At 34.5% G+C, this 20,658-nt stretch overlaps 1 protein-coding gene across 2 annotated transcripts in view; it reads right to left on the reverse strand.

Annotated features, from left to right (window-relative positions):
• Positions 1-20,658, reverse strand: part of LOC118198365 (uncharacterized) — a 73,807-nt gene that overhangs the window by 37,444 nt on the left and 15,705 nt on the right. Inside the window, exons 1-4 of one of the 2 annotated variants that reach the window (XM_085813935.1) lie at positions 19,091-19,201; positions 16,543-17,323; positions 12,972-13,501; positions 7,918-8,066 (exon numbers count right to left, since the gene is read on the reverse strand). In XM_085813935.1, coding sequence (XP_085670061.1) covers positions 7,918-8,066; positions 12,972-13,501; positions 16,543-17,313 — 1,450 coding nt within the window. In that variant the 5' untranslated portion in view covers positions 17,314-17,323; positions 19,091-19,201. Of the gene's footprint in view, positions 1-7,917; positions 8,067-12,971; positions 13,502-16,542; positions 17,324-19,090; positions 19,202-20,658 lie in introns of those variants that run through there. The other variant, XM_085813936.1, reaches the window with a different exon arrangement.

Consider the following 20,658-nt stretch of genomic DNA (forward strand, 5'->3'; position numbering starts at 1 on the left):
ATCCCGTTTATTTGAGCTAATGGCAGGGAAGCAATTTTCGAAGACCCTTTCTTCGGGATATTTCCGGCAGTTAAAGGCAGGAATGAACGCGTATGGTATCGCTACGCAAAAGAACACAATAGATAATTCATATACATATCTAAAAATAGATAAAATTAGACAATATTCAGATTGAAATTGAAGAAGATTTTAAAGTCGCATGCAGTTGCGAAAGAATGACATGGTTCGAAATGCATCCATCATTTTACGAAATCTACATTATGATGTATACTTAACCTCAAAAGACCATATTTTTTATTTGAAAAGAAGTTTATCGCGTCAACGTGAGAGAGACGGAGTACAAAACCATTATTGTATTGAATTGCACTATATCCATTTAAACATTGCTTTTCGAACAGAGTTCTTAAAACAGAGAAATTCTGGTTTTATTTTTGTTTAATTTTAACAGGTTTGAATTGCCAAAATCTCGCACTGCTGATTATTTGCAGTCAAAGGTTTATGAGAAAAAAACGGAATGTCCTTTTATTGGTTAGTATGATGAATAAAGTTTCCTTTTGTGATATTTTGAGTATTTAAGAAAACTGTTAGTCGTGTTTTAAATTGAATAATAAACGTTTTATAGAATAATTATTTATTTAGGAAACTGTAAACTGAATTTCTCTTTATTCATTCGCTTTATTTTTCTCATTCCGAAGCTAACATTAAATGTCATAAATCACGTGCAGTTCATAATAAGTAGCTAATTAAATTAATCATTGATTTTGGTAAATAGCAAAATTTATAAATATTATTTAGATGTATTATTTAGATTGTTCTTTATACATATTGTTTTTACTCTTGTTTTAAGGTTAAAAATGAGTTTTTTCTAAGATTAAAATTTTTTGCACTTTTTGTTAAACTTTTTAAGCTCACTTGTTTTTGTGGTAAAGCAAATTTCATCAATTTTCGCTTCTTCTACTTCCTAAATATCTAACCGTAGCATCTTCAGTTTAAAGTAAATAGCTTTATTTTTAATAATGGAACTTGAAAACAATGTACTCGTACTGCAATACTGAATGCAATAAAATTTATTTCGAAAAATACTTCCTTGATTCCTCTTTCCCACCTTACACGAATTTGCATTTCAGAATACTTTATTTATTTTGCTTGCAACACTGCAGTAGAATAAGTAAGTAAATATGTGATACGTTAAGAATCACAGGGAATTTTGTATCCGAATTCTGGTGACATTTAAAAGACCATAACAGTTGAAACATCCAGTATACTTCAAAATTTTGATCAAGACATAATTTCCTCCGCAGAAGATACATGACATTCTACAACAGAATGACTAGCGTCCTGAACACAAGTTAGTAACTTCACATTTTACAAGCGTCCTTTTTGGTAGTTTTTAAGTTAGGCGAAAAATACAGCTTTTCAAACAGTTAAATCATTATAAGAACTAATTAATTCAAACTAGTACACACACATACATAAATATATTAGTAAAGTAACAATAAAAAATAAAATATTATATCTATCCCATATTCAGTTCGGAGCAAACTATTTAAAATAAAATTGAGAAGCACAGTGACTAATTCCATGAAAAGATGGCCCACCAGCGGCCGAGTGGTAGTTCCACTCTGGAAGTCGCTGAACACTAGTAGTTCCACGCTGGCTTCGCTTCCACGCGAAAAGCCAGGCTTCATGAGCTTTTCGATGTTTTCCTCATGTGAAACATGCATACGAGCCAGTTTCCCTTAGGAAGCCCTCGACGAAGGCATTCATCAACTTTGGCAGATAGCCCTAGTGTCTTTAGCCGTAATCTCAATAAACCAAACCAAATATCAAAAGATGCAAAAAAAGTATAAGCCAAAGCCATTTTTTTTCATCGTTTCATGTTTGGTTTAGTTTGGATGCTTTATAGTACTTCACTTTAATTCATCTCACTTTAATCTCACTATTTTGATTAAAACTCGACTTACAAGTTTGGAGTTAACTAAAATTACCAGCATGGCATCATAATTCTTGAAAAAGAGATGAAACACCTTCGCATTCATTAATTATTGTTAATTGAACGGGCGTTGGTTTGTTCCCCTTGAAAACTCTGGCAATTTCCGATCAATGACGATAATTAGTTGGTTTATTAATTTTCCTATTAAAAGTTTCTATTTCTATTTTTCATGATTTAAATTCAAGTTCCTTTAAAAATATTATTATTTTCGAGATTAAATTTCATACTTCTGGGTTACTTCATTCAGATAAATTCTACTAACTTTATATTAGGGGATAATATAATCAATATTACTTTAGTAAATAAATTATTATATCTAGATATATATAAATATATATTTTATAATAGATAACCAGAAATCTTTTATATGAATTATTTGAAAAGTTCAAGATTAAGCATTAAAAATAAATACATTCCTGTTTTTGAAAGTTTACGCAGTATGAGCGAATCATGATAACAAATTTGTACTGTCAGACTGCAAGAAATTGGGCAAAAACATTATTTGATCCAATTAAAGTTACGTAAGAGTGCTTATAAGTATCAAAAGTCATGTGAATAAACTGAAATTTACAAGAAATTAAAACAGTCATGATATGCAAATAATTTCAGTTTTTTCAAAGTGATAGCCCATACGCGAGGAGGATAAAATCGTTTCCGGGTCATGATGTGGCCCAGAAGATTCTCAGCTATCTACAGTCATTGACCATTATATCAATGTGGTTTTTCTCTAAATAATTCCCTGTAATAAAAAAAAAGCTTTAAAAAATATAAGCATAAAATATTGCAATGAATAACATAAAATATTTTGCAACACACGCAAATAAATTTTTGTCATTTATTTACACTGAATTATTTCTCATGCTGTCTATGTTACAGAAGATTATAAGGATTATAAAAACGTATTTGCGAAATTTGAAACTTACAGTTTCGGTTTCGGCTATTTAAAATTTTACGTTACTTTTTTTCATGTACTTTTGTAAGTTGCACTCTTTTACATGTTTCCTAGATTAAAATATCAACATTGGAGATTAAAATATTAACATTATTATCATTGGGAGCATGTCCAACTCAATCCATAAAATCTTATTTAAATATATTCATGTCCATAAATTAAGGATAATTCGGAGTCACGCGGAAATAGAACTCTAAAATAAATATATCACCTGTAAAATCACTACACACATCTTCAAGAATCATATGCAAATTTCAGGAAGTAACCAGATGACACCGATGGTACGTCATAATGACGAGAGTATAAGAAAGTGATATATAAGGAATACAGGCAAAGAAGTAAAATTGTTCACAGGCGCTTTATAAGCATTTCAGTGCAATAACCGAATAGTTATGACACAAAGGACGCATTTGGATGATTTTTTACGTGGTAGAATTATCGGCCGTCTGGAAAGTGCGCGTACCCAACTGGAAGTATCAGACGAACTTGGAATTGCCCAGAGTGTCATCTCCAGGCTTTGGCAACGATTCCAAGATGATGGTAATGTGAGTAGACGTTACAGCACAGGTCGCCCCAGAGTTACAACGCCGAAGGAGGACCGGTATTTGGCAGTTACTGCCAAAAGAAGCAGGCGGAGCACAGCCTCAGACCTGTCTCGTCAGCTCTCTTCAGCCACTGGTACGACAATTTCAAGGCAGACCGTGTACAGACGCTTAGGTCAGATTGGTCTATATGCTCGTAGACCTTTCAGATGCGTTCCACTTACTGCAACTCACTGTCGCCTGCGGTTAGCCTGGAGTAGAGAGCATGCATTGTGGACACCGCAACAGTGGGCTTGTGTTATATTTTTCGACGAGCCAGGTTTTGCTTGCAGTCTGATTCACGCCGGACTTTCATATGGAGATCTCCAGGTTCCCGTTACCACCAAGAAAACATCATTGAACGACACCGTTACGGTGGTGCAGGAGTGCACGTTTGAGGTGGAATTATTCTGGGTTCCAGAACTGACCTGCATATTCAAATTGGAACCATGACAAGCCAAATCTATCGGGACGTCATTCTGGAACAACATGTACGTTTGTTTCGGGGCGCCATGGGCGCACAATTTGTGTTTATGGATGACAACGCCCGTCCTCACCGTGCAAACATCGTAAGCGAATGCCTTCAATCGGAGGATATCACCCGTATGGACTGGCAGCATTCTCACCAGACTTGAATCCAGTAGACCACGTGTGGGACATGCTTGGCCGACGAGTTTCAGCCCGTCAACCTCCTCCTACATGTCTACCTGAACTTCGGAGAGCATTGCTTTTTCAGTGGTGTAATATCCCCCAAGATCAGATCAATAATTTGATACTCAGCATGCCTAGGCGTTGTACGGACTGTATTGCATCGTCTGGGAGACATACAATGTATTAACAATCATACCAACCATGTAATATTGGTTTTTTGTAAATAGGTTTTTTTTTTTTTTTTTTTTCTTTTTTTTTAAATTTGCTCCAGGGAGAAATAATCGCTAATTTTTTTTATAATATCAAACATATAGCATCTTTTTTCTCTTTATCTTTTGTTTAATAAATAAGCTTTACAAATAAGTCAAATTTGTTTTGCTTCTAACTCTTCCTTTGCCTGATTTTGCATTATCCTTAATTTATGAACATGAGTGTAGTTTGAAAGGTAATAAATGAAACAAAAATAAAAAATTCCTAATTTTCGTTGGCAGCAGTAAGTGGATATTATTTCCTTTAAGGTTTTAAATGAAAATTACAAGATTTAAAAAAGTTAAATTTTTCAATTCAAAATGTATTTAGAAGAAATTTTATTACCGAAAACAATAATATTAGTACAAATAATGAGCTAGTCCATGATTTAGGAAAAGGAACTTTACCGTGTATTACCCAAACAATGTATTATTGAGTATGAATTTTCTCCATCTAATTCGAATAAACAAGTTTCTATTATATTAAATTTTAGTAATCTTATTTATTCTGCTATTAGTCAGAAATGTACTTTAGCATCTACCATTTAATGAACTTTCAAATCTTTCTGTTACTTGCTTGTTGTTTAACTTAATTATTCAGTGTGGGCTAAACCCTTTTTAAAAGAGTCAGTAGAGACTACGTAATTGTTTGAAACGCTGTTCGATGTTAATTAATTAACTGCCTGATGCATCAACACGATTTCATTATAACATTTGCTGCAGAGGGAATAAAAGGAGTTAAATACTTTAGTATGTAAAGAAGAGTTATGTTTATCCGAAATTCCTCAGAGGAAATATCAAACAACCCACGTTTAAAGCAGTGTTGCATTACTATCGTAAATCAAATCGGGATAAACAAATTTCGTCGTATAATGTAAATGGGGAGATACATTTCAGACATCCAAAGATGTACTTTTTCGTTTAATTAAAGCAATAAATATATATTTCCCATTAAAATTAATAAAATGCATTTATTTTCATAAAATAAAATAATTAATAATGAATTATTCTTTATACCCTTATCTAAATAATGTTTTTTTTAATTAAACCAGTCATATTTTAGCTTTTCCATATTTTTACTTTCGTCAGTTTCTACCAGAATGCAAAATAAATGCGTTTCAAATTTCAAAATTTGTCACTGACCGTTTAGCAGCGTAGACTGGTTGTAATCCTACTACAGATTTCTGCTACTTTAGCTTAATTAGCTTGCCACCAAAGATTTGTTTGCCGTGAATTCTACGAGACACTAATATCAGATTCTGCGAGACACTAATAATTAATGAAGAGCAGCTAAAACTTAGTCTAGGCTTGATTAACGTTATATTCTTCACTCAATTTAACTTATTCAATTTAATTTAGCTTATTCATTCAATTTAATTTTTAGTTAAAAGCTGCGGAGTTATGTTTCCGTTAATAATAGAGTAACCGTGTAACTATAAAGACTATAATCAATATAAAGAAGCTTTTCTATTGTTATGATTTTAATATTGCCGAAATGAGCCAGCTAAGATTTGTCCAGGAACTGAAGGAGTGCTAATAATTATCTTTTGATGAAAAGGTTGCTGATGATTTTCATCAGAAAGAAAGGGCAACATAGATACCGGTTTATCTTTTTTAAGCTGCTAGTTCGGTCCTAGATTCGAATCCCGCGAACGGGCTGGCTGCATGGGCGTTTTCGTGGTTTTCCCCATGTGTAACGTGTATACGACCCAGTTTTCCTTAGAATGTCCTCCACGAAGGTATCCCTCCCCTTAGACAGATAGCCCTCGAGGCTTTGCCATATTCACACACACACACACACACATATCTTTTTTAAGAAGGAATAGAGTCCTTTATGTCAATTTTATTTTCCTTCAGTGACGAATGTTATACTAAAGAATTATTGCTACTCCTACTCACAAAGGATCTTCATATCCAATGATGGATAATTCTATTATACCCTTCAAACATATCATTAGCATGCGAAAGAAAATTTTCCATTTCGACGATTCTCATTTTCTTTCGAATTTAATAACTCAGACATTAATTAAAAACTCTCAAAAACACTCATTTATCGCACTCCATTTTTTTCAAGTGACAACAGTTTCGCGTGCTAGAGATAAACGTCTGCTCGCTTTCAAGTCATAGAGTTTGTTAATCAAATATTTTTAAGTTTTATAAAGTACGAAATAAAAAAATCTTAAAGGTTTCAGATTTTAAATTACGTCCAAAGGGGCGTCTTTTTAACGTTTTGTGTGTTACCTTTACTTATTATATATCATGTTCTTTGCACTTAAACCATTAAATTCAGTTCAACAGCAATGTCTCAAAATAATTTTAAAATGAGCCTATCTTTAGAATTTCCGTTACACAGTTCCGCGAGCTGGAGATAAAAAGTTCCCCCCCCCCCCGTAGAATGTTGCCATTGCTCGCTTTGAAATCCTTGAGTTTGTTAATCAAAAATTCGTTAAAGTTTTACAAAATAGGAAATTGATCATAAAACAAATTCCAAATTTCAAATTTGGTCTTCCCATATGCCCATATTCGTAGGAGGATTACGTAATTCAAAATGCGATGGCTCTATGAACCGTTGTTTTATCATACTGCGAGAAATAGACATACATTTATGCAGATTTTTCATTACTCAGTTTCTTCAAATACAATACAAGACTCTAACATCTGGTGGCAACAGTTTGAAAAGTGAAACGCACATTCAACACAAAATCGCAAAACGAAAACAATAGCCCATTTGGACTAAAAATAACATTGCCAAACGTTGAACATATTATTATTACATTAGGTCATATTCTGACATTGAAGAAAGAAAGCTATTCCATATGACGTCATTTTATGTTGAAAATGTTTCGTTAAAGTCAGCATTTTAAATAGGCAACTTTTTTATTTCAGGTTAGGATAATTAATACGATATGTTATTGTCACGTTAATTTTTTATTGATATTGAGAGAAAAATTGTTATATTTCATTACATTTAAATCATGACTTCATATGTATACGTATTAGCATGAAGTTCCAAAAGTTTTCTGTTCCTGCTATAGCAACAAAAAAATTAATTACGACTAGATTGTTGCTTCGAAGGAATAAACTGATTTCACTCATATTGAAATCTTCTTGTGAATTTTCTTCTCAAGTGTACACAGAACTTATAAATTTTGCTTTAGCCGCAACTGTACAGTTTTCGTCTCCGTTCATCAGGAGGGATTGCCCGCTAGTACTAATATAATAAAAGTCATTGGTTAACGAACCAATGGCTTTATTATATTAGTACTAGCGGAAAAGTACTGTGTCAAAAATGCATGCGAAATAATTTTACCAGGGCTGAAGAATTTCTCAACAAAGAAGCATGTCTATGCCCAATTTTTTACTAATTCATACATGATTACTATAAATGTATAATAAATGTTAAAATATGCAAAAGCACAACAAGCTGAAAATAAAATAATTACGCTACTATTTAAAATTAAAAGAATGAGTCTAATTATAAGCCATAGTTACCAGAGACTCCTTGTAAGAATGTCTTCCCAATAACGGCACCAAACGTGCTCTCTGATAACATCCGAATTGGATTTCCGGCAAGAGATATAACTTTCAAGGATGGCATATCTTGAAAAAGATCATTCTCAATAGATTCCAGTCGATTATACCTAAAATTGAGATATTTCTGTAAAACTAATCTTTATCTCTCTCAAAATGGTCTGCTCATGAAATAACAAGAATCTTAGAGTTTGAAAATTTAAGTCTGAAAGCAAAATATTAATTCAGGACACTTAAACTTTCGAATGTCTGCATTCATATGGTCAGTGTCACTGATGATTACAATGCTTAAACTTAAATCCAGAATTTTAGTATAAGCTATTGTGCCTTATTATTGACTCTGTTCCAGGTGTAATCTTCTTTTATTTTATACGTTGTTATCTGGACGGCAGTTTTCAATAAACTTAATCTTGTTCCCATCGTCAAATGTCACCCAGAATAAATTTATTCTACATCCGAATGAATGCAGACTCAAACGACAAATAGAGACAAAATAAATTCAGACAGAGACAAATATATTATTACTTCAAACAGCTGGCTATACCTGATTACACAAAATACAATTAAGACAGTATAAGGTATTTCAAGCGTGCCTTTGGGGTGTTGTGGTTCTGCACGCTCGGCCGGTATTTCAGAGGTCCGTGGTTCGATTCCCGGCGAAGGCAGTTGCTAATTTTTCATCTTTTCTGCTTCCAAAAAATTACATAATGTCTCTACAGGGGCGCCCAAACTAAAAGGGTGTTGGAAGATGATTCTCCTCACCCAGGATTTGGCGACTAGGTCCCCTAAAAAACCCCAGTCGCCCTTTAAAAAGGGGAGTATATAAGATATTTCTCCCGCTTTCCCAGCGTGCCTTCCTGGTGTAGTGGTTCTACACGCTGAGCCGGTATTCCAGAGGTCCGCGGTTCGATTCCCGGCGAAGGGGGTTCAAAATTTTCATCTCTTTTGCTTCCAAAAAATACCTAATGTCTCTACAGTGGCTCCCAAACTAAAAGGGTGTTGGATAATGGTTCTCCACACTCAGGATATGGCGATTGGGTCACCTAAAAACCACAGTCGCACTTTAAAAGGGGGAGTATATAGGATATTTCTCCCGCCATCCTAGCGTGCCTTCGTGGTGTAGTGGTTCTCCACGCTGGGCCAGTATTTCAGAAGTCCGTGGTTCGATTCCCGGCGAAGGCGGTTGCTAATTTTTCATCTCTTCTGCTTCCAAAAAATTACCTAATGTCTCTACAACAGATCAGACGCAGTCATTTTCTTCCGAATATATGTCTTCTATAATCATAACCAAAGAAAAGGACTGATATTGCTAAGCAAAAGTTTCGGAATCCGCAGATATTTGCGCGCTGCGTCTCCGTTTGGTCAGTTTGCTACGGAAGCTTCTAGTTTAACAAACCAAAACTAAAATAAGAAGCATCGCACTTAATACTTTATTTAAAAAAATAGCTGGGTCCTGTCAAAAATATTTTTTTCGTTCTTCCCCTTACCATTTCGAAATCAACATGGCGTCGCCTTCTTTTTAAGTAGGGGTACCCATGCTCTTCCAAATGACACAGAATCAAGGTATGTAGCTTTATTCTGTGTCATTCTGTAGTGATGCTCATTACAAATTCATATTTATATAAAAGAAAATATGAAGGCTCAGATCTATTTAATAGTGTAAAACTCTGAGCCTTTTAGTAATAAATGACGAACGTACACAATAATATTCTCTAGGGAAATGGTGCTATCTAAGGAGATGGAACTTAGCAATATATATTTCTCTCTTTTCTTGTTATTCAGAACAAGACTTCGTGTACTGCTTAATTTTATTTATAGAGGTATGTGCCTTCGTCCACAATTGTTTATGTTTTAATCCTATGCGCTTTAATCTCATATTCTATGGTCGATAGAATCGTTAGAGCAAGTAAAAAGTAGATGGTGAATGCTAGCATTGTTTATTTTAAAACATTACGCAGAACTGATCACAAATGCAGCACCTGCGTGTGTTTGACTACGTGTTTGACTGCGTGTGTCAGACTGTTTACCAACACATTTAAACTTCAAATAATTTTAATCGTGTTTTTCATATATGTATAGGATATTCCAAGAAAATGACTACAGCCTTTATTTTTCTAATACTGATTTTAGACATGTTCTTTCAAGCATTAGACATGCATTTCAAGCTTCTCAAAATGCATTATATATTTTTATGATAGTTGTTTCTCAACGTTAAAGATAGGAAGATTTTGAAAACATAGAATCTAACTTTTTACATGCTCCTATACACATACAATAGTAAAATGCTTTTTACCTAACTGAAACTTTAATTAGTTAAATACATTATGTTACAGGTCCTTAGACTCAGAATTCACTACTCGATAGTTAAGTTACTGACTTATATCACTTTCTGATGTCTATTATTATGTTAAATATTATCATAATCGCCTTTAGTAACGGCAACCGCCGGCAATAAAAGGAGGTGCTTTCCTTAGTGGCACCGCAGTTCCTTTTAGTTCGAGCCAGAGTTGACCTGCCCGGGGGAGAAGCCAGGGTATGAGAGATTCCGGTTCCCGTCCTGTTCCGGTTCCCGTCTTGTTCCAGTCCTGTTCCGGTCCTGATCCAGTCCTATTCCAGTTCCAGCCTGGCCGTATAAGTCCAAAACACGTAGGAGCGGAAGTCTGAATCCAGCGAATGGAGATACATGCCGAAAGGGCTAGATGGATTCTGGCTTTTAAGGGAAAGTGTTCTTCACCGTGCCGGCATAGCTGTTACTTTAAAGCACTTTGAATATTTACCGCCCAAGATGTTAAGTTTTCGTTTATGATGTTAAGTTTTCATCAGTGTTGAAGTTCCAGTTAAATAAACCTTTAGGTTTTAGACAAGGTTTTTGTGTCCTTCAGAAAATTTTAGATTCGAAGTCAGATATAGCACATAGGATTATTAGCGGAAAAATCAACAATTAAGTAACTTCGATCGGATTTTGAGGAAATATAGGAAAATTATCTTAAAACTGCAAAATGATTAAATGGATTATGTTCAACCATTGGACCATACCACTGGACTACACTCCTTAAAAGTGAAATTGCAACACCAAGAAAGAATGCGCGTAGCGTCATGCAAATTGCAAGTTATGCAAATGATAAAAGTTTCTGATGCATTGGATCACGTGGTACGCATATAAGGGCTATAAAGTTCAGCCACTTTCCCTTCTCATAAGCAGCATCTGAGGTTTTGCGAAGCATTGGAGACTTTAGAAGAAGCATAGAAAATGCCTCTGAGACGTCGGCGAGCTCAATCGGCTCAATACCATCAGTTAACGACCGGGAAACGTGACCGTATTATCGAACGCCATGAACTTGGTTTGCCGCTGAGCACAATAGCACTCGTGTTGGGCCCAACGTGAATACCATCCAACGTTGTGCCATATGATGGATTCCAGGAAGGTGTACATGCTCGTCGAAGAGGAAGTGGTGCGCCTCAGAGCGCACAGACCGGCGTATTCGGCGGTCAACTGTAAGAGACCCTTTTTCCACGTCACGTGACATCTAAAACCGGTTGCCTCCAGGAGCAGGTGAATCTGTGTCCACCCAAACTGTACGCAACAGACTGCATGAAGTACACTTACATTCAAGGGTACCAGACAACAGGGGTACCATTGACTACTGAACAAAAGACTAGACGCCTGGTGTGGTGTCAGCGTCATAGTGTGTGGACCATCGAATGCCATCGGTTTTTGTTCATGAATGAATCTCGTTTCTGTTTGTGGAGGAATGACGGCCATCGAAGGATGTGTTGGCAACCCAGAAAACGCTAAAAAACAGCCCATTTCGCCGAGCGTCACACCCCTCCACTGGGCATCGTGGTTTGGGGTGGCATAATGTTTGATCACAAGACGGCCCTGATACACATTAACAGCAGTTTCATATCGGACCGCTACGTCACGCAAGCTGTGGAGCCTGTTGTTCTGCCCTAGTTGCAGGGTGCCCCCAACACGGTATTCTAGACAACGCTAAGCTGCGTGTCACACTGTGTACTCTTAACGGCCAGACCGGATTTGAGGCCAGCAGCCTCTTTAGATCTGAAGCCCATCGAACACCTGTGGGATGTCACTTGGCGTGACATTAACCGAGGACCACGGCCGCAAACCCTGGATGATCTCTGTGGATCAATGTATGCGGCTTGACAAAGGCTGCCTCAAGCAACCATCAATGAACTTATTGATAGCATGTCTCGCCGGATTGCGGCCTGTATCGCTGCCCGAGGTGGGCACATTAGATACTGAACAAATTGATTTATAATAATTTTATGCGTTTGTTTTTTTAATCATTTGCATATCCATCTCACTACTCTCAATCCTGCGATTTGCAGGACGCTACGAGCATTCTTTCTTGCTGTTGCAATTTCACTTTTGAAGAGTGTATATTCACGTTGGAGTTATATCCGCAAGGATTATTTTAAAGCATTCTTGCCGTACTCCTCTTAACAGGGTGGTGATTTGAATATGCAGCTAGCAACTGAACAATCCATATTTCAGTCGTCTCATATTTCGTCTCCAAAAAAACCTTAATAGACTCTCCAGTTTTCTGGAAAACAAATATGGTAGATGACAACTCGTGAGCACATGGATTTGCTCAACTGAGTTTCTATATAAACTTAAGGCAACTTATTTATGGTAATAAACTCATTATCTAGGTGATTAAAAAAACTGTTTTATACACATTTAGTGGTAGACTCTTTAACTAGTGTCCTGTATGCTGGAAGACAAGTAGTTTTCAACATTTATTTCGAATATTCTAATAGAATTAAATTTATCACATAAATTCAGACACTTCCCAAATTTCTAAAACTGTACATAGTAAATCATCATTAATTAAATAAAAGAACCCTGCTTTCGCATTTAAGGAACACTTAATTAAGATATATTTAAAACAAATTTGAAATGAAAAATTTGCCCTAAAATATTTCCATAAATTATGAAATAAAATGTAAACCATATTTGCAAAATAGAAGAGCTGGAAAAAGATTTTGATTACCTGAGGTCGATTTCTTGAAGCTCTTGGGCATTAGGCGGCAAATCTCCTCGATGAATCGATTGCAAACGGTTTTTTGGCAATCGAATCTGCACCATACGCTCAAAACGTGCAAATGCCCCGCTTCCTAACATCTCCAGTTCACTGTCTGATATGCTGAGGGTCTTTAGGCTTTCTCCAGACACTCTGGAGAAATCTGAAGACAAGCGCTTGAGGCCACAACCATCTATTTCTATGTCCATTGTTGAACCAGAAGGTTTCTTGAGTTGCTCCAGCGGTGTCCAGTTCCAGGCTCTTCTTACATTCACCTTACGTAACTTAACGAGTCCAGTTTTTTGAAAGCAGACTCCTCCGAAAGCAGAAGTGTATGGAGAAGGGTCGAAAAGGTAATCAAACGTTGCGTTTGATAATGTCAAGTTGAAATGTTCGACACATCCAACGTTGTAGAATAAGTTAGGTGGAAAAGCATAATAATCACCATCGGATAAGAGAAAAGAAAATCTTGAGCAAGAACGAAATAATTTTGATAAATCCTGTAAGAAATTACTTTGTTTTAATTATGTAAACTTTCACAAAAATTTCGCTAGAGAAAACTGACATTAAAATTATATTAACAACAATACAAATATTTGCAATACAACAATACAGAGTTCCTTAAACGAAATATGATACCGAAAATAAGTTTGATACTTTATTACCATAATTAATAATTCATTGACAATTAATTAAACAGGATTTATTCGGTGAATGAAATTAAACTGGAAAGAAATAAGCGAAACTGGCTTTAAATAGCAAGTAGAATTAAAATGATAAAAAATCAAATAAACAGAATTTTAATATGCTATTACACTCCTTCCCAAATTTTTTACCCATTCATACTTTTCTCTATTGCTTCCATTAACTAGACGACATCACACCATTTTATATCAAAATGTATAATCGAGTCCAGTTTTATACGGAATTAATTTATTAATTTATTGTATTTTTCCATCTCTAAACATACATGAAATAAAGCAGAACATGGTTTTCATAATTTTGCAATAATAGATTTCCAAATGATAAAATATTTTTTAAATGTTTGCCTATCATATAATGGTTGTAATAAGTGAAGTCTTAAAACAATAAATATATTTTCTAAAAGTTACATTTCTTCTCTAAAAATACAACAGAAGTTATAACGAATAAAAACTCTATTGACTTCGAGAGCAGTAGAGCAAATATTCCTTATCTTCAGGACAAAAAAAAAAATTAAATGGGGAATCATATTTAATGAAATCTGTAGGCGGAGATTCAAAGAAAACGTAATTTTGAAAGTATGGAGAAAAGATGGAAGCCACCCAGACGGTATGGTGATTAGAGGAGCCTGACTGCGATACCGAAGGGCCCGGGTTAGAATCTCAGAAAAAGCATGGATGTAAAATCGCCTGTCCCTTTAATAGGAGATAGCGGTGGCCGCCTATTAGGTGCCTCCACAATAAAATGGCCATCCCTTCTGGCCTTAGGAGAAGCCAATATCGTTATATGCTCACCATTGGGGGAAAAAAGAAAGAAAGAAAAGATGAAATGGAATCAATGTCATTAATGCCATAAATTTAAGATTGTAAACTGATACAAATGTGAGAGAAAATTCAGTTAATTAACTGAAGAAACGCCGTAGAAAAATTTTAGCAGAACCAAAGTTAAAATTGTGATTAAGTAACGAACTGTGATTAGCAGTCAAATGTATTTTTTATTCCTAATTTTCGAACACAGGATTTGTGTTCTTTGATACGAAATTTTAACGCTCTTTTAGTTTTGATAAGAATTGAGCGTCGAATTTTACTGATGGATGCTAGGAAGTTGAACTTCTGGAGAATTTCAGAAATATTTTGACAACTAGTAAAAGAATAAAATGAGATAACAACAAGGCTATTGTTGTCATTTCTAATAGCAAATTATTGTTTATTATAAAAAGAGAGATTTTTAAATGCTTTAACAATAAATACAGGAAAGAACCCTCTGTGAACGGCAACTGGTTTCAAATATTTGAGTTTTCGAGGAAGAAACATTCAGGAGGGCAAACCTAGCATAAAACACCTAAGAGTAAAATGGCTTAATCATTATATAAATTTACCAAAGTACATAAAAATCGCAGATGATATACACTGAGAATGGAAGGTTTTTAACAACAAATACTTTTGCGTTAGCTAGAAGTGTTCTTTTAAGTCCTATGCTACTAAAATAAATTTAATCCTTTCAATTTAATTCCGAACTAGACCAACGCTGATATTTATTAATAATTAAAAATTAGAAAATGTGAAAAATCTGAGATCTCTTGAATTCCGTTTGTTCTTTGATAACGACAGCCTTTAATTTTTGTGCAATAAGGGCTATAAGGTTAACAAACATAGATTACAATTCCAAGTCCTTTTAGGATAACTCAAACTAGGATTTTGAGTTTTAAAATAAAATTCGTATTTTTGAGCAGAATTCTCCGTTTAGCTTATATGTGGCATGTACTTTAGTTTAGCCTGTCTATGATATATATACTATATTATGTATTTTGAGTTATATCGAAAGCACCTTCTGAGAATAAATTGCTCCTCCCAGTGACTATACTGACGAGCCAAAACGTGATGACTACCCCATATTTTTCAATGAACTCGTCTAGATGACGTGGAGGACACGTGATTAAGTGAGAATGGTATTTAACTGCTGCTGAAGAAGGTAAGGAATAATTTTGCACTTTTTCTTTAAGACTTTTATCCATGATATTTATGCACTCGAACTAGAAAATATCCCGGCATCACTAGAGGATACCGGCCCACCAGTGGCCGAGAGGTAAAGACGCTGAACACTGGTAGTTCGGTTCGAGGTTCGAATCCCGCGAACGGGCTGGGCTGCATGGTAGTTTTCGTGTTTTTTCCTATGTGTAACGTGTATACGAGCCAGTTTCCCTTAGAAAGTCCTCCACGAAGGCATCCCTCCCTTTAGGCAGATAGCCCTCGTGTGCTTTGCCATAATTGAATAATCCTAATCCAATCCACTAGAGGATACCAGAGCTTTTGTCTAGCAGGGAGTCTCCGTTAATAAAAGATAGACTATATTATCTCAAGTAACTGTAAGATTTCACATTGACATCAGCTTTAAGAAAGCATCTCTGTTGTCAGTGCAATAGTTTTCAGACCAAATAAACATTTACATTTCCATTCTGTATGTCAGTTTTAATTTTAAGATTTGAACTTACAGTTATGTAAATAAAACACTTTTACGTCTCTTTTTTTAATTTTTTAATTATAGCTATTTCAAAAAAATTGACACAATTATTTAAAACGAAAATTCCGTGCAACAGTTTAATGTGTTTAGTACTAATAAAAAAATAGAATTTACTTTGAGTATAATTTTCTGCTTTTGAAATTTGGAAATTTTTTAGTGTCTTTATTTACGAATCAGAAAACCTCAAGAAGTGATTTTAATTTTAAGCAATTAATTAAATTCTTTCTACTTGACAACTGACTGTTATAAATATTAAGCTTGGTTTCTTTTACGCTTTCAAATTAGCTCTCAGTTGATTCTCATAAACGCTTTAGCTTACCTGGAAATCATCATATGACAATGAACCTGTGCAGTTGCAGCCACATTCCTCTTGGCTGTAATGACAAGAACAAGGGAGTGTCAATTCTTCTCCAGAGTCATTTTCAAGCGTTCGTGGGTCCTGCCTTTCAAGAAGGATGGGCAATTTTTGGCTATCAAACAGGAAATTGTGAGCATTATCAAAGACAGAAGAAAAATCATTTTCAGAAAAGTTATGTAAACCTGCATTTTGTACTTTTGCATCTGACTTCGAAATTACTTGAATCTCTTTTTGTTTCTTTCTTAGTTTCTTCTTCGCACTCTTCGGTATAAGGTACTTGGCATCATTCAAACGTGCGGGGATATTTGATCTTCTGTAATTTCCCACTGAGGAACTATTTGATATATTTACAGGATAGCTATTTTTGCTTTCATCAAGACTGGCAGTTGCCTTTGCACTCTGCTTTGTTCTAAAAGACCCATCAAGTGGCTGATCTTCCTGTGTGAACATTTGGAAAGGAACCGATCTTTGTGACTGATTTCTGTACTTAACTGATCGATTTATATTTGAAACTGCAGGATAAGCTATAACTTTTCCAAGCGAGTGATGGTTATTTCCATAAAAAGTTGATAATCTTGAACCAAATGAAGGTTGAAAATCATTAGAAGTTCCAGGGATTTCTCTAGCTTTCTGAGATGTTGAAGATCCAGAATTTTTAATATATTGACAAGTGATACCAGTAGTCACAAAACCAAAATATATCAGTAATACTTGCTTCAATAAACTCAACATTTTTATTTACCTGAAATTTAAAAAAATAATAGATTATAAAATAAGTAAATATTTATTTCATTTTAAGTGTATATCAATATTTTTGACTTGCAACTTTCATTTAGGCGCAAACTTTAAAAAGAATTTTGAAGATTCATTTCAAAAATCTGATGTAATAAAATTTTAAGCCTTATAAAATTAATGCAATTTGGCTTATGATTGAAATATAGCTAATTCGTAAGGTCACTGGTATGGAACAGAGTAGTAAATTTCGAGAAATAATTAAAATTGAATGAAACCAAAGGACAATGTTGAACGTGATTAAAAAATACAGGGACGTCAAACTCATGGTCACCAGTAACTCTGCTTCTGCAACCTGTGAGGGCAAAGGGCTATTATGCTTAGGCAGTTACTGCGTATCTTCTGCAAGAGGAAATCTACTCTGTGCACCAAGTCCAAGGCCCAGGAGGGCTGGACGTTTTGCAGAATTTTAACAAATATTGCTGAGTTACTTAGGCATGCAAAACTCTTGAAAAAAATTATTGGAGTTCCGTGTTGCTACACGTAAACATTATACCATATCTTAAAAGTTGCACTGCATAAATCATAGAATTATTTTCATAGAAACACATACGGTGTCAGATATTATAGAAACATTTTACAGAATACATGCAAGTACCAAATAATATTTCACAGAAATATTTAAATAACGTTTATAAGATAACAGGTTAGATAGTGTGAAGAAAATATGCGCGTTAGAAATTTAACGTTATGTAAGACTGAGCAGTATACTTCGTAGTAGACAGTTTTGAATTAGGAATAGTAATGTACAGTGCAAAAAGCCTCAATATTATCAGCATTAGGATTAGTACATGAAATTACCTTAAGAGCTCTCTTCAGACTTTTTTCATTTTCAGTGACTGTCTGGGAGAATTGGTTACTGGTGATCTAAACAGTTTTTCATCAGTAAAAAGTGATGGAGTACTGTCACAGAGGCAACATTTGCCAAAGCGGTAGATAGTAAGTACTTGGTACATAACATAACATACAGCTCAAAAATTTTTGGAAGATACTCACTAAAAACGTTTCTAATGTTTAAAATAATCCAGTCACTTTACGACATTCTAGCAAATTCTGAAAACTTATTAGAAAATTCCAAAAAGCAAGCGCAAAATGTTTGTTTAACTTTTGTACTGAGAAAAAATGCTGCAAAAATGACCAAATAAAATTACAGTTCTTAAAATCATTCGGGGACTATTTTTACTACTCCGTATATCACTTATAATAAGTAGAGGGTTTGTATTGTATTTTTTGCTCTACTGTAAACCTGTGTCTAAAGATTGACTGCTTTCGGGTGAAGGGAAGGATTATGGTAACGTACCCAGGGCTATTCGCCAAAGGAAAGGGTTTCCTTCGTGGAGCACGTTTTAAGGAAAAAAAATAGCTTGTATTCTCGAATAAAAAAAAAGCACGAAACCTCCCATGCAGCCAGTCCATTTGGTTAGGATTTTAACCCAGGTCGAACTCAATTACTGTAACTCTAAGCGACTGGTGGGCCCTCAAGACTCATTTTATCGGATCTTCTGCTTAAAACTATAAATGATTCAGGTCAGCTACAGAAAAAAATAGCTAGAAAACATTTTCCTTCTTTGAGATCATTTGGTTGTTGATGCATTTTTCTCGGAGGCTTTGGCCAAAATACAATCGCTTTCGAAGCTAATTTTTATAGATCTATAGTTATAATTATTAAATTGTGTTTATTAATTATGACACGAATTAATGAAATACGAATGATTACCTAAATGCAGGGATTCAATAGTCCCGAAAACAGAATAGATATTAGAATCTTTAGTCAGTCGGTCAAAAATAGGCTACACGTTTAAACGAATGGCCATTTATCGAATAAAAAGGCAAAACAGCAACAAGATGAACAAATATATAGAAATAGGGATACGTATAAAAACTATCATAAAAAATAACATGTTAAAAAACATTATTATAATATCAGATTTTATATCTTTACGTTCTGAATCATCAAACGCGTTCCGAAAATACTGCAATGGAAGTGCTAAATGACTTTCTTTTGAAGGCTACCCGTGTTTCACATTTCCAATAGTAACCCTGACATACGGGGATCCCATTGAGGAAAGGTACCATTTAATTATTGTTACCGGTGCCCTGGCATAATTTAAATAAGAAATCAGGTAAAATGCGTTACTGCAAACCAAAATTACCCGGATGTATTTATTTGTAAACAACGTGGAACGCTATGATGGAATATAAGGTGAAGGTCATGAAAGGCTAAAATGCTTCTAAACTCGACTGTTAAGTTTTTTTTTAAGCTTTTATGTGTCCGGTTTTTTCCCCCCAGCCTAAAGTGTAATTTTGAAGGTTAAAAAAAGCCAATTTATTGAACCAAGGCCGGAAAATCGAGTTTTAAATGAAAAACTCCATTTAATCTTTCCCGTGTTCTCACCAAAATAATCGGTCATTGAAACTGTTAAGAACAATTGAATTATAGGAAGAAATATTTTCTGTGATGATTGAGATATGGTGCTTTTCAAATTATAATTGTGTATGCAAAAGATAATTGCGATTAAACTTAAAATGCAGACTACAATATATTAAAACCTACGTTGGAGCGCAGTTTTTAATTGAATTTTACCCATCGAGCCATGTTCTGCTCATTAATTTTCTATTTTCTTGTTATTCGCTCTATATTAAACAGGAAATATTAAAACCAAGCCCATTAGTATGTTTTATTAAAGTTTTGAGTAATCGTAAAATGGCAACAAAATCTTATTTGCACCCAACAAAATTTTTGTGCATTAAATACAGATTTATGACGTACTCATAAATATTATCTCTCCAGAATAAACTTAAATAGTACTCATACATAACACCATTTGCAATACATATTGTAATGTGAAAATTAAACTATGATTTCCTAATGTGGCAAAAATCACTGTAATTAAAACGAATTACGAATTCCCCAAGTGTGAAAATTAGCTTACGAAAAATACCGAAATTACCTTCATAGTACTATATTCTCCAAGCATAAAAACAAAACATTCTGATTTATGAAAGAATTGTAGCATACTTCCTAATACTGTGGTCAGTCAATTTCAAGTGTCACCCTAGGTATCAGAAATTCAAAACGTATTTTTGTTTCTTCGTTTTCCCATCTGAAATATCTTGCTACACTACATGTCTTAAATATCAAGCAACTTAAGAAACAGGTTTATATTTAATCTCACATTGGAAGAAGATCTATTACAAAATTATGAGATATCTTTGAACGAGCTCATTATAGCAAACTAACTTTGAATACGTCCTACACGCATGATAAATAATTATTTTAAATCG

Source organism: Stegodyphus dumicola, chromosome 3 (assembly GCF_044657685.1).
Source record: "Stegodyphus dumicola isolate Sdum_Otavi_A_Nest chromosome 3, ASM4465768v1".
Classification (NCBI taxonomy): Eukaryota; Metazoa; Arthropoda; class Arachnida; order Araneae; family Eresidae; genus Stegodyphus; species Stegodyphus dumicola.